This window comes from Pseudorca crassidens, chromosome 20 (assembly GCF_039906515.1).
Source record: "Pseudorca crassidens isolate mPseCra1 chromosome 20, mPseCra1.hap1, whole genome shotgun sequence".
Taxonomy (NCBI): domain Eukaryota; kingdom Metazoa; phylum Chordata; class Mammalia; order Artiodactyla; family Delphinidae; genus Pseudorca; species Pseudorca crassidens.
The window spans coordinates 44283203-44298035 of NC_090315.1; the positions used below are offsets into that span (position 1 = coordinate 44283203).

Here is a 14833-nt window from a genome sequence, read left to right on the forward strand (position 1 = left end):
TCAGGTGAGGCGGGGTGCTGGGTCTGACCCCAGCTAGAGCTCAGACCTGTGAGGTGTCTGCTCTGAGCAGAGGACACTGGAGACTGCTGATGGCAGCAATTTGGGGCCCTTGTGATTGCCCGCCCATGCCACTGCCCACCCCCCCTTCCCCCCCCACCATCCCGTTCGGGCCGGAAGGAAGTGGCAGATTCTCTTTAATTTCCTTCTGGCAGTGAGAAGCAAACAAACAGCTACCACATCTTATGGGGCCTCCCCCCACCGCCACCGCCCACTTACTGGGAGGGGCGTTCTGACCAAAGGTCCCTGCCCAGCACCGCCTCTGCTTCCTCAGCTGTAAACATGCTGCTTTTCCTCCCCTTTTCAAAGCTCTGTGAGGAGGGGCGGATTCCCCTCTGGGTCAAGGCCTTGTTTCTCCCATCTACTCAGGGTCAGGCCCCTGTGCCAGTCAGTACCTCCAGCCCTGATGACCTGAATCAGGGGTTGGGCAGGTAAGGCCCCTGTCTCAGTCCCGGAGCAGCCCCTCCATGCACCCATACTTGCTCTTCTGTTTGCAGATAAGGATACCAATACCAGTGGCCTCCCAGAGCCCATCACTCTTTGACCTTGGGCAAGTCACTTCTAGTTCTTGCTGGGCCCAAGGGCCCTTCTCTGAGTGGGATCAGCTGTTCTCTTCCTGCTCGAGGCTGGCTGGAGGATAGTCTCGCCCTATGATAGCGGCACTGTGCAGCTAATGGGGTCACTCCATACCGAGGCTGCCCTAACTAACTTCCCAGACCAGTGCTTCCAGAGAAGGAGCCCCACCCAGGAGAGAGACTGAGGCTTGGTTCAGTCTCAGCCATCAAACTTTAGGCACAATTTATTTGATTTTTCTTACAAAAAACTGTTTCAGTCAAAATGCCCCCTTTGCCTTTCCTCATACCCCAACTGGAACAGGACAGACAGAGTGGCCCCAGTGGACCCCTCAGGCATCCTGAGCTAGTCAGAACTTGTGGGAGGACCCTGTGTGGGCCAGGTACCAAGTCTTAAGATCCACTTCCCTGTTGGGGTTGGGCTCTGTCCTCAGACCTCTTCTCCCACCAGTGTGGTTTCCCTGGGCAAGCCCCTTCTCTGGAGGGGTCACGTTCATTTCTGGGCTATGGGGAAGGAAAGGCAGGGGTAGAGGTCAGTCGCTAAGATAGAGTTTAGAGTGTGGGGACTTTGAAGGCCCAGGAAAAGTAGTGGGGAAAGGGTTAGTCACAGGGGAGCAGGTGGGGAGGGGCTAGTGTGTGTTCCTTGACTGAGGACATCTGGCAAAATCCTGGCTGAATATGTTGGCCCTCAAATGGTCTCGCTTTAGCACACCTCAGTGATGCCTGCCCTGGTCTCAGAGAGACCTGCCTAAGAGCTGGGACCAACTGGGAGGGCCCAGTCAGGTCTGAAAGCTCCACCCACTGTTCTCATCATGCCCACGTTAAACTCAGGCCACTTAGATGCCCAAACCCCTCTCTGGTCTGGTAACCACCATACTTATCCATCCATTCCAGCCACCCTGATTGAGGACTTCCTCCTAGCTCATCATATTTTGGGGACACATGGTTTTCATATGAGCACAAGAGGGAGGGACAAGGCTGGAGAGGGTGGCAGGTCTTCCGAAGGCCACAGCAAGCAGACTGGACTTGGTGCAAAGATGGGTGGGTCATCTCTTGCCCCTGCAGTCCTGCATACTCAGTCCTTCCAGGTGTCACTCCTGCTCAGAACTCCTCCATGGCTCTCTGTTGCCCCCTGGATCAAGTCCAAACTCCTCAGCCTAGCGCTTGAGGACAAAGTGCTGACCCTGTCTTCTCAGCACCATGTGCTGACTTCAGCAACTAACTTTCTTCGATTGTAGTTGGCTGGTCATATCGCCTCTGCCCAGATTGAGAACTGCTCAAGGGCACTCCTTGTGTCCCCTCTGGCCAGCCTGGGCATGGGGGTAGGGAGCAGGCACAGAGGAAAAATCAAACAAGAGCTTGTGTTGGGGGGATGTGTGCCATGGAGAGGAGGATCTTTTCTAAACTCTGACTTTCCTCCAAGGCTCCTATTTGCCCTAATGTGGAACAAGGGGAGCTGGACTGAGCTAAGCTGTACCATTCCATGGCTCAGGAGGCCACAGGAGAGCCTTCAGCGATGAGAATTCAGGGCCAGGCCTGTGGCAGCTGATGAAAGGGATGGTTTTCCTCAGTCTCGAGCCTGGCTGGCATGCACACAGGAGGGAGAGGGGACCCACACAGTCCTTGTCTACCAGCCTGGCCAAGTCTGGGGTTCTATCTGTTGCATTGGGTCCCTGGGCCTCCTGGTTTCACAGGGCTCTCAGAAGGCTGGAGGTGAGTCAGATGGCCTCCTGCCACCTAAGAGAGCTTTGGAGCTGACCTGACGAGGGGCTTATGGGGGAGGTCCTGGACCTGGCTAAGGAAAAGGGGTGGAGAGAGTTTGTATACTGATGTCTGTGTATTGATTCGTCACAGCCTGCAGAGCTCCCAGACACTGCTGCCTTTCTTACAAAGGTGGTAACACTCTTCCTGCAGTTGGTGCCCACCCCCTGCCTCAGCCCTCATCACTCCAGGTTAGGATTCTCAGTTTCCTCCAGAGCAGAAACCTTCCCCAAGACATGAGCCCTTTTAAGTGTTCTCCAGGTGCATGGTAGCTGGGAACACAGATGCATCGCTAAGCATTTGATGAATGGGTGAATTTTTCAAGCCACCTATAGCTTCTCTGGTCCCCTCCCAGTGGTGGGGCTGATGGGCCCATGATCTCCCTCTTGCCTTCCCCCCTGGCCTGGCTGGCTGAGCCCCTGGTTCAGGTAAAGTCATGTGTTGAGGGCAGAGGGGTTAGATGAAGGTCCATTTTCTCCATCCAGATGATATCCTGGGAGGTATTGTGGGGGGGTGGTAGGGGGCACACATCCCAAAACTGCATCGTTTTATGAGGAGGAGAGGTGAGCTGGCTAAGCTTCTGGGGCCTTTTACTATACTAAGGGTCATGTTACGTGTAGTACTAATTGGCAGACCAACCATCTGCCTGGGGCCGAAAGCTGTAAAGTTAGTGTGGAGTTTGGGCTCTAAATTCCACGCTTAGGCCCTCAAGGTTGGATATCCTTTGAAGGCAGGACTGCTTATTGGAAGGCTATTTCACCCACTTAATACCATTTGCTCCCTCTCCTTGACTACTGTTATCTCCTTCTGCCTCTAACCTTCCCCTCCCCCACTCCAATCCAGAGATTCAGAATTCTGAACATGGAAGTCTCCTGCTGGAAACCCTTTTGTGGCTCCCTCCTGCACTCAGGATAAAGTTCAGATACCTTGCAGTGGCTTGCAGTACCCTGCTCCTTCATCTGGCTTTACCTTTGGCTTCTGTTCACTGCGTGTACTCTCTGGTCTCCAAGTCTTTGGAAATCTGTTCTCTGCCTGGAACCATCTTTCTCACTTCTTGCCCATCTCTCCAATTCTTACTTAGCCTTGTGGACACCTGCAGCCTGGGAGATTATAAGCCTTCTCTGAGCTCTTGGCACAGCCCTAATCTCTTTGCACAGTGATTATAGATTTGCTTGCCTCCTCTCCCTGATGCCTGAAGGGAGATTAATTTATCTCTGCCTCCCCAGGTCCAGCACAGGTATGGGTACAGAGCACAGGGCAGGAAAAGTTTTCTGACCTCAGGGGTGAACCAGTCCAAGATAAACGTGTCAACGGCTCTGTACGTTCCCTGTCCTCCTGACCCTAGGCCTAGTTGGGCTTTCCCTAGGGCTCCCTGGTACCTCAGGTTGTCAGTCCACATATTGAGACATCTCTGGAGGGTGCTCCACCTTGCCCTCTTCCAGCGGCTTTTGTGGACAGCGTGGGATGTGCCTGGGCTCTTGCACCTGCACCCAAGTTTCTGAGACATAGCAACTTGGTTCCTCTGGCAACACACTTATAGGGATGCTGTGCCCTTCGCAGCCTAGAGCTAGGGGAGTTGGTCACCGCCACCTCTTCCAGCTCTCCGTCCACCCTGTGCCTTGGAGGAGCCCTAAGTAAACAAGCCAGGCTCAGCGTCCCTGGGCCCAGCCTCCACCCCAGGGCCCAGGAGGAGGCACCTTGGGTAGTCTCCAGGCAAGACGGGCCCGCTGGGGAGGGGCAGAGAGTGAAACTGTTCTGACGCAGTGTCATTTCCTCCCCCCTAACAACCACTCAGTTTGTGTAACACAATCCCTCCCGCTTTAACCGATGTGCGCCGCGATGCAGAGGTCACAGAGCCCGTTGAATGGTGCGAGTTCACGACGGGGTTTTCCCGTTCAGTCGGCCTGACTTATAGCACGGACAGACCCTGCCCCGGAGGCTTTGCCGAGGCCTCGAATGCGCCGGCTGTCCTCGAAGGAGCAGCTGCCAGGCCGACTGACAGCGAGCAGACAAAGGCTCAGCCAGCAAAGCGCGGGCCCCGCCCCGCAAGGGTGGGTCTGCAGCGACTGGTAGCTCAGACTTGGGCCTCGTTGCGCAACCCAGGTTTCCTCCGGCTCCGCCCCACCTTAGCTGGAAGCCCGACCCAGTCCCAGCCTTCTCGAGACTCCGCCATTAAGGCTGGGGTAAAGGGATGAGGGAGTGAGTGATGTCCACGTAACCCTCCGGGGCGCTTTTACCTTCCCCAAACCCAGGCAGGAATAACACTGCAGCCGCGTGTCACCGCACCCTTAACCCCAAGGCTCTTGGCGCCCCTTCCCCAACGTCGGGCCTGCCTAATAAGGCAAGGGATCTCTGGCCGGTGGTGGGCCCCTCAATATAATTAGAGGGCTATCGACCTCACACCCTGGTACCGGGTCCTGGCTTAGGAGTTGATGCAAACTACAACTCCCAAGAGGTAGTAGGGCTATCTGGCTCTCCATATTCACGTGACTTCCTTCTCCTGGAGAGGGAGTCACGCGGTAGGCCGGTGAGGGGGCGGGGCCATCGGGCTCGTCCGCGGTGCCAGTGGCCTATGGGCGGCCGGGTCAGATGGGCGCGCGGTAGGGGGCGGGACCGGCCTCGCGGCACGGCGCGGGAGCGCGCCGGTAGCGGCCGCTGTAGGGGGGCGGGGAATATCGTCTAAGGCGACCGTGGCAGCTTGGGCATCGACGACTGGCAGTGGTGGCGGCTCCTGGTGCGGTTCGGCGCGCGGCCAGTTTTAGAGTTCGGAACGGAACGCTCGACGTCGCGGTCCCCGCCCGGAAAGTTTGCTGCGGAGCTGCAACCTCCTGGCCGGCGCGGCCCGGCATGAAGCGGCGCTGAGGAGCCGCCGCCGCCGCCGCCGCCTGAGGAGGAGCCGCAGCACCCTGGGCCACGCCGATGACTACTGCAAACTGTGGCGCCCACGACGAGCTCGACTTTAAACTCGTCTTTGGCGAGGACGGGGCGCCGCCACCGCCGCCCCCGGTCTCGCGGCCTGCAGGTGGGTGCCGGGCGGGGCGGGAACGAGGAGCGTCAGCTCTTCTCGCTCGCAAGAGCTCGCCCCCTCCCTGCCTGGTCCCTTGGTTGTCCCGGGTCTGGTAACATCGTGTGTGTGTGTGTGGGGGGGTGAGTGTCTGGTAACATCGTGTGTGTGTGTGTGTGTATGTGTGTATGTGTGGTGATGTCTGGTAACATCGTGTGTGTGTGTGGGTGAGTGGTAACGTGTGTATATGTGTGTGTGGGGGGGTGAGTGAAGAGCGGATTTAAACCGCTGAGGAGGCGTGTGGGTCGCAGCGACGTGGAAGTGGCCGCGGGCTAGGCTGGAAGCAAACTAGTGGGGAACTGGACTCCGGGACGCCTGTGGCCAGTGGACGCCGGGGTTTGGAGGCCGAGGGTCGGGGTCGCTGCCCAGGTGGCCTCTGGTTTGCTGCTTTGCCAGCGTGGTGCGGAGGAAATGTCCCTGTGAAGTGTAAGCAGGTTTGGTTTTTCATCTATTCTAGGTTTTAAAAGCAATCTTCATTTGAAAGATGCGCATTCTGAAAGTGCAGGAGCTCTCTAAAATTCGTGCACATGTCTGTTTAAACCTACTCTGCTAGGAGAGTTACGCTGTAGTGTTAACTTCCACTTGTGCATGTTAATGGCCCACATTTAATTCGAAGTGTAACTATAACGGGACTTTTCCGAAAACTGGGTTTCTTTTTTTTGAGCTAAGTCTTTCGGAAGATATTTAAAAGTGGGGTGCCGTGTTTGTAATTTTCCTAGAAAGTTCTGGAAGTCAGTTTTTAAGAAAAAGCTCACCTCGGAAGATGTTTTAAAGGAGATCATGAGTTGGGTTTTAAAGGAGAGCGTGAAAAGCTGGGCACCATAATGTTTGGAGGTCAGACCAATCAGGAAATAGGAACAGGATGGTTGGGGACTCTCCTGTGACCTGGTTTGGAATACTGTGGTTCATTAAGTTCAGTTTCCTTATTACTTATGCAGGTGAACTTCAAAAGGGAGATGGATAAGACTAATCCCCTTTTATTTTTTCCGGTGTTAGGTGAATTACTTTATGTTCATATTGATGTTCAATAGACTGTTCTGTAGGGTTGCACTGAAAAACATATCTGAACGTATGGCATAAGAATTCTCTGGGAAATATTTGTATTGTATTATGAGCCCTATTAGTCTTTATATGTTAGATGTCTTTCTCAACATAGTAAATAATTTACAGTAGTTATTTGTTGGCTGCGTTTTTTTCAATTCCACTGACATCATTTGAGCACCTATTATGCTCAAGGTAGTGTTAGGTAGTGTTATGATGGATGCAGAAAGAACTGAGGCACCTCAAGGAGCTTGGGAAATGGAATGGGGGGCACATAACCCAAATAACTGTGCTACTAGGCTGACTGAATGGTGGTGCAGCTTATAATAGAGGTAGAAACGGGGGGAAAGTGGCATTGGTAGAGAAGGTTGCATTGAATTGTACTTAAATTATGGGGATTCAACAAAATAAAATCTTGTTTGAATGAGTATTTTCATTATAAAGAAGATAAACAGTTGATGATGTCAGCAAACCTTTATTGGGCACAAACTTGATTAGAGCACATTAAATACCAAATATATGATCAATAAAGATGTTAACCAAACATATGAGTAATAAAGAATTATCATCAAGTAGGAGTTGTATGTACGTCCAAAACATTAAATAACATTTAAATGCTATGAATACAGCTATTTAAGGAATGATTTTTGCCATAAAATCCGTAAAAAAAACATTTTGATATTAAATGGGTCTAGAGGAGTTAAGGTTTGAAACTTGATTTACAACTGATTTTCCCAAAGTTAAACTTGAGCAGTTTTATTTGTGACAAAAAGTCCACTTTAAAGCAGTCTGTTTTTTTTTTTTAACATCTTTATTGGAGTATAATTGCTTTACAGTGGTGTGTTAGTTTCTGCTGTATAACAAAGTGAATCAGCTATACATATACATACATCTTCATATCTCCTCTAGTAGCTGTTTTTTGTAAATTAAAAAAAATTAGGTTGAAATACACATGACATAAACCATTTTTAATTGAATGATTCAGTGGCATTTAGTGCATTCCCAGTGTTGTGCAGTCACCACATCTAATTTCAACACATTTTCATCACCCCAAAAGGAAACCCCAAACCCACTAAGCAGTTGCTCCTCATTCTCCCTTTTCCCCTTCAGGTCCCTGGCAGCCGAATCTCTAATCTGGGATCTGTCTCTATGGATTTACCTATTCTGGATATTTCATGTAAATGGAATCATACATATGTGACCTTTTGTGTCTGGCTTCTTTCACTTAGCATAGTGTTTTTGTGGTTCATCCATGCTGTAGAACATCGCAGTACGTCATTCTTTTTTTTTTTTTTTTTTCGGTACGCGGGCATCTCACCGTTGTGGCCTCTTCCGTTGTGGAGCACAGGCTGCGGACGCGCAGACTCAGCAGCCATGGCTCACGGGCCCAGCCGTTCCGCGGCATGTGGGATCTTCCCGGACCGGGGCACGAACCCGTGTCCCCTGCATCGGCAGGCGGACTCTCAACCACTGCGCCACCAGGGAAGCCCCGTCATTCTTTTTTAATGACGGAATCACGTTCTATTGTATATATACTCCAATTTGTTTATTCATCCATAAATGGACAGGACATGAGCTGTTTCTACCTTTAGGCTATTGTAAATAGTGCTGCTATGAATACCTAGCAGCTAATTTTTAAATTCTATTGAAAAGGATGTGCTATTCAAAACTAAGGTTTCAAAGTTATTTGTCCACAAGATTAATTTCATTTTTTAAATAAATCCATTTCTTTTTTAAAAAATTTATTGTTTTATTTTTGGCAGGCTTCTCATTGCGGTAGCTTCTGTTGTGGAGCACGGGCTGTAGGTGCATGGGCTTCGGTAGTTGTGGCCACTCGGGCTCAGTAGTTGTGGCTCGTGGGCTCTAGAGCGCAGGCTCAGTAGTTGTGGCGCACTGGCTTAGTTGCTCCGCCGCTTGTGGGATCTTCTGGGACCAGGGATCAAACCTGTGTCCCCTGCATTGGCAGGCGGATTCTCAGCCACTGTGCCACCAGGGAAGTCCCTGATTTCATTTTACTATGCATAATTATGAGTGTGTAGTTTGAAGGAACTCAGTGGATTAACTGACCTACATTTAGGATGGTAAGATGAAGTAAAGCGGGCCATGAGAGTAAAATTGCTTACTAGGATTCAGATCAGTATTGGGTCATATCAGTGAGTTTACTTGTTTCTGAATTCTCTTCCTCACTGAAGCAGAACATTCCATAAGGGCATTGATAATGTCTGTATCTTGTTCATAGATGCCTAGCACAGTGCGTTTAACATAGTAGGCAACCAGTATTTGTTCAGTTAATGAAAAAGTACCACTTAAGTTTTGAGTCAGTCCTTAACGGTTTTTTTGTTGTTTTTTGGTGGTAGGGGAAGTTTATGAGACTTGTTTCAGTTCTTTGACTTTTATTGGTCAATTCCGTAAGACAGCAGATCTTGGTAATTTTGGGCTGCAGGTTTTCCTTCTCTCTCAAGGCTTAAGAGTACTTGTATCACATCAAAATTTCCATACAGAAGGTTTTTGAAAAATATTTGGAGGTGGGGGTGATAGTGGGTGGAGACTGAGAACAAGCCAAGGGGCTGAATTTAGTGAATATCCTAAGCAAGCTTGTTAAAGTACAAATTAGATGATTTGACACTTGATAAGTTCAATATGTTGTGACTTTTTTTTTTTTTTTTTTGTGGTACGCGGGTCTCTCGCTGTTGTGGCCTCTCCCGTTGCGGAGCACAGGCTCCGGACACGCAGGCTCAGCGGCCATGGCTCACGGGCCCAGCCACTCCACGGCCACTAGGGAGGAAGCCCTGTTGTGACTTTTTTTTAACATCTTTATTGCAGTATAATTGCTTTACAGTGGTGTGTTAGTTTCTGCTGTATAACAAAGTGAATGAGCTATACATAAACATACATCGCCAGTAACTGACTTTTTAAGTTTATCGCTTACCAAGGTGTTTTGAGATTTTTCCATTAAAGAAAGTTTAAGATCCTAGTCTTTAGCTTTTTTTTTTAAAAAGGACAGTGTTAACTTTGATTTTTTTCCAGTTAATAATGAATCAAAATACTATATTTACATTTCTTTTACTTAATACCTAGTTTCAAAATGAAGAGCTACCTCAATAGGAAATAGAATATAAAATTGGTAAGTGTTAATGTATTTCATTAATATTATTTGCCATTATATTTTGCCATTATAAAGGGCAGTTTCTGGTGCTCTATTTTAGTGTATTGATTGTATATCTCTAATTTAGTTTGATGTTGTAATAATCTTTATGTTTCAAATTCAAAGTTTCATTCTCAGAGTTTGTTCATTACTAGACATTGACTTTTTTGTCCTGAATGAGAGTCACTGGGAGGAGGGTGTGCTATGTCTTATCTCCTGCTGCTTTTTGAAAGGGGAGAAATATCTTAGATACAATATGTATTTTTGTAAGAAAGTTACTTTATGATAAGTGTAGTTTTATCAGATACCAGTTTAGTATACACCTTTTTCACATAAAGTTGAGGAAAAAAATTTAAAATAAAAATTTAAAAAATGAAGTTGAGGAACTTTTTCTAGATCATTGTCCTAATCTTTAATCTGTAGTGTTCTACTTTGTTTAGTGCTTGGACATCTGATTCTGTTCTTCATAATTTACTGTCTTTTAGATAATTTCATTTTCTCATTTTTTGGTTTTTATTGATAATTTATACTCAGTGGTTTTGTTTTATCTTGTTTTAAATGAGCTAATATATTTAAAGCTCTTAGCACAGTCCTTGGCCCAGTGGTACTCATTAAGTGATGGTGGTTAACATTTTTTTAAAAGCACACAAAAACTGACGATAGATTATTTTTTATTTCCTCCTATTTCCTAGACCTTTTTCCTATACTAAACTAAAACATTTAGAGAGTAGGGGCAGATGAGAGATTCTGTCTTTTAAACCTTTCTTAGATGAGTTGGAATATTTGTCTTAGATATTTTTATTTTTTCCTCTTAATTCTATTTTCAATGTTACCTTCTTTCTCATATCTTACTAAACATAAGTACTGAAGGTCACTTGCTTTTAATTACGTTTTTCTACTTTCTTGAATTAAGTTGTTACTAAGTATGGTGTGAAGGATGGTTAATTTGCTAACCATACTAAGTATAATTGGCTATTTAAATCAGTATGAAAAAAGAGAAGTTGCTTGTATGGTTTCCTGTAGAAATTAATGGTGTGTTTGCACGGCGCATTAGATACTTAAAGGAAGATTTGATTACTGCTGAACCTTACTTTCACACCATAGGTCAGCTTTTTTTTAAGACTCGAATGCAGTGAGAATATATAAGTGATTGAGTCAGTGATAAACATTTCACCATTTCACTTGGAAGAATAATATAATATTCTGTTTCCTTGACACTTTTCCTGATAGGGGTAGAGGATGCTCCTAAGGGTATTAGCAGAATTTTGTGATGGAGATTAGTGAATAAATGTGTTTTAGTGAGTATGGGGAAAAATTGAGGAAAAAATTTCAATGTCATATTGTTTTGTTAAAACTTTATCATTGTAAGAACATTGCTATACCTGTGCTTTCTTAGATTTTCCCATTTGCCAATACAGAAGGGATATTTTGGCATATATTCTAAACTATTAGCAGAGGTAATACTGTAGTTTTATTAGATGATATGAAAATTAAAAGTTGGCATTATGTACGTTGCTAAGAAATTGTGGGGGTCTAGTAAGGCCTGAATCTTAAGTATTTAAGGGCATTTGAGATATTAACTTAAGGTATATTGTAGAATCAACTTCTTCTTATGACTTGCCTTTCTGTGGCAACCAGTAAACCTCACCTAAAATTACTGTATTTTTATTGAAGTATATCCCAAACTCTGCTTTTGTGTCTTGCTCTGTATTTATTTTTTCAATGAAGTGTGATCATGAGGACATTTTTGGTTAGAAATTGTGGAGTTTGTTGTTCTTCAGAAAAAGTAATAAATAAAATACTAATATATAAAATGGAATATTTTAAGAGAAGATAATGAGTTGTGTTATTGATTGTGAAGTTTAACGCCCTTTACTTTCCTTCTTAGTATTGAGTAGTTGGTGATTCAATATGGTGATGTTTTATTTTAAGTAAGAGGTGGGGTTGAGAAAGCCAGAATATATTGAAGTCAATTGCATTACTCCTGAGAGTTAGGAAACCTGAGTAGGTTGAGCCTCATTTGATAGTAAGCAGTAGTTTGACTGCTCACAGCAGTAACATAAATAAGGGAGGTGTTGTCTAAAGCTGTCCTGGTGGGTCAGGGGAGTAGACACAGCAGACTTGGCAGTAAGCCTGGCTTCTAAAACAAAATCCAAGTCATCAAATTTGCCCAGGCATGCCATATGAGGTTCAAGTAACAGTGGAATTTAAGAGGAGTGAGTTTGTTCGGGGAGGCTTAGGAGAGTCACAAGCAGTAGCAAGCTTTTTTAACAGCCATAATTTTAGCTCAAACATAGCATGAGTCTGCATATATTTCAGCATTTCTGGTAATGTTTATATAATTATATTGCATGACTCTCACCTGTTTGCCTGAATTCGGTAAACTTGAGAAGAGAGGAAAAATTAGACCTGTAATATTTAAACAGGATGTTGTATGAATTGTCTGTGAATTGATAGCTGACATTTAATCGTTGGGACATTTCTAGTTAACATATTGGTATTCCTGTGTGTAAGGGAAATACATCTTTATGAAAGCCTGAAAGTCTCAGGTACACTGGAGAAGTAACTTGAAGGCTTCATTTTCCTACAAAATGTACAGTTTCCATATGTCTTATGTTTCAGAAGCAGGTGAGATTTTGAATATTTTAAAATATGTTTTCAGTGTCTTAAAATTTTTATATTTCTTAATTTTATATTAAATTTTCATCAGCTTTGCTGTTTAATTAGAAAATAGGTAGGATTATGTGAGCTTTGAAATTATAACTTTTTTCAATAATGTTGATTTATATCACATGTAAAAATATTTCGAAAAACATTTTTTTCCATCATTGGCCAGAACACTTTAATGGACAGTTTGTGAGTTTCATTTATTTATTTATTTTAAATTTATTTATTTATTTATTTATTTTTGGCTCTGTTGGGTCTTCGTTGCTGCGTGCGGGCTTTTCTCTAGTTGCAGAGAGCGGGGGCTACTCTTCGTTGTGGTGCGCGGGCTTCTCACTGCAGTGGCTTCTCTTGTTGTGGAGCGCAGGCTCTAGGCGCGCGGGCTTCAGTAGTTGTGGCACGTGGGCTCAGTAGTTGTGGCTCGCAGGCTCTAGAGTGCAGGCTCAGTAGTTGTGGTGCACGGGCTCAGTCGCTCCGTGGCATGTGGGATCCTCCCGGACCAGGGCTCGAACCTGCGTCCCCTGCATTGGCAGGCAGATTCTTAACCACTGCACCACCAGGGAAGTCCTGTGAGTTATATTTAAATGTAAGTATTTTTCAGTATTACTTTAAAATAAAGAAGACTTAAATAAAAATGGCATTCAGAAATTGTTGAAGCTAGATGATAGGTGTATGGGAATGCATTATAGTATTCTCTGTACTTTTGTGTATGTTTTTAAATTTCCATAATAAAAAGTTTAAAAATGACATTAAAAAAACTACTCAAGCTCTTTAATGTTCTAGATTAGGATAGAAAAAATAAGCACTTAAAAAAAACAGCATTGTGAAGTTAATGGAATTTGCTGTTGCATGTGATTTTTTAGAAAACTGGTTTAACAAATAAAAATAAAAACTAGTTGTGGTATGTCTGATTTACAAAACTCGTTTCTCCCTTTGGGTAGAATTAGTAGTGAGATGTTAGTAGTGTACATAAATAGGAAGTAAACTGATCTTGTGATGTGTTTTTGAGTAGGTATTTTTTAGTTTTTAAAATATTTTCTAAGTAACTATATGGGATCAGATAAATTCACTTATTGTTTAATGATTTAAGGGCTTAAAATTTTAAAAAATTGTAATGTTTGAAAAAAGTTTTTAATGTTTGATCATGTTGCTTGTATCTATCAGTCTAATGTTTATTTATTTTATTTTTTAAAATTAATTAATTTATTTATTTTTGGCTGTGTTGGGTCTTTGTTGCTGCACGTGGACTTTCTCTAGTTGCGGGGAGCTGGGGCTACTCTTCGTTGCGGTGCGCGGGCTTCTCATTGCGGTGACTTCTTTTGTTGTGGAGCACGGGCTCTAGGGCACGCAGGCTTCACTAGTTGTGGCACACGGGCTTAGTTGCTCCGCGGCATGTGGGATCCTCCCGGACCAGGGCTCGAACCCGTGTCCCCCACGTTGGCAGGAGGATTCTTAACCACTGCGCCACCAGGGAAGTCCCCTAATGTTTATTAAGTATTGTCAGTCTCTTAAACTTTTAAATTTATGATGAAATGAAACTAGAGAACTCAATCTTAATTTTAAGATTAGATTTTTAATCTTACTGTATAATTAGTAGAGATTAATTCACAAAAATATCACATATATAAATCCTTTTGATTTGTAAACATTTCAGAGCAAAGAAGATCTGAAATTTATATCTTACATTTTGTGAATCATATTGAATACTAAAGGAATACAAGTTTTAACCTTGTCCTTTATATAAGGAAAGTCTTTGGGGAAAATATAGAAAGTTCTATCTAAATGTTACTTTTTAATTTTTTTATTGCTGTATAAGCATTTTAAGGAAACTTGATATTTCCTCTGCCATCAACACTTCCTTAGAGTTTTTACTTCCTTTTAGTAAAAGTTGTTCAATAAAGAATGGCATTCAGGGGCTTCCCTGGTGGCGCAGTGGTTGAGAGTCCGCTTGCCGATGCAGGGGACGCGGGTTCGTGCCCCGGCCCGGGAAGATCCCACATGCCGTGGAGCGGCTGGGCCCGTGAGCCATGGCCGCTGAGCCTGCGCGTCCGGAGCCTGTGCTCCGCAACGGGAGAGGCCACAACAGTGAGAGGCCCGCGTACCGCAAAAACAAAACAAAACAAAACAAAACAAAAAAAAAAGAATGGCATTCAGAAATTATTGAAGGTAGATGATAAATGTATGGGGACTCATTATACTATACTCTCTACTTTGTTTTCTTTTTAAAATATTTATTCATTTATTTATTTGTTTGCACCAGGTCTTAGTTGTGGCAGGTGGGCTTCTTAGTTGCGGCTCGAAGGCTCCTTAGTTGTAGCATGCAAACTCTTAGTTGAGGCATGCATGTGGGATCTAGTTCCCTGACCAGGGATCAAACCCAGTCCCTCTGCATTGGGAACGTGGAGGCTTATCCCCTGCGCCACCAGGGAAGTTCCTCTTTATGTTTGAAAATTTCTGTAATGCAGAGTTTTGAAATCTTTAGACCATGATGCAGAGTAAGAAATACATTTTATGTTTTGAGCCAGCACA

At 44.9% G+C, this 14833-nt stretch overlaps 1 protein-coding gene across 4 annotated transcripts in view; it reads left to right on the top strand.

Moving 5' to 3' along the window:
• Positions 1–5012: 5012 nt before the first annotated feature.
• Positions 5013–14833, top strand: part of NFATC3 (nuclear factor of activated T cells 3) — a 133847-nt gene continuing 124026 nt past the window's right edge. For 2 of the 4 annotated variants that reach the window (XM_067718541.1, XM_067718542.1), the window contains exon 1: positions 5015–5412. In XM_067718541.1, coding sequence (XP_067574642.1) covers positions 5310–5412 — 103 coding nt within the window. In that variant the 5' untranslated portion in view covers positions 5015–5309. Of the gene's footprint in view, positions 5413–14833 lie in introns of all 4 variants that reach the window. The other 2 variants (XM_067718543.1, XM_067718539.1) reach the window with 2 other exon arrangements.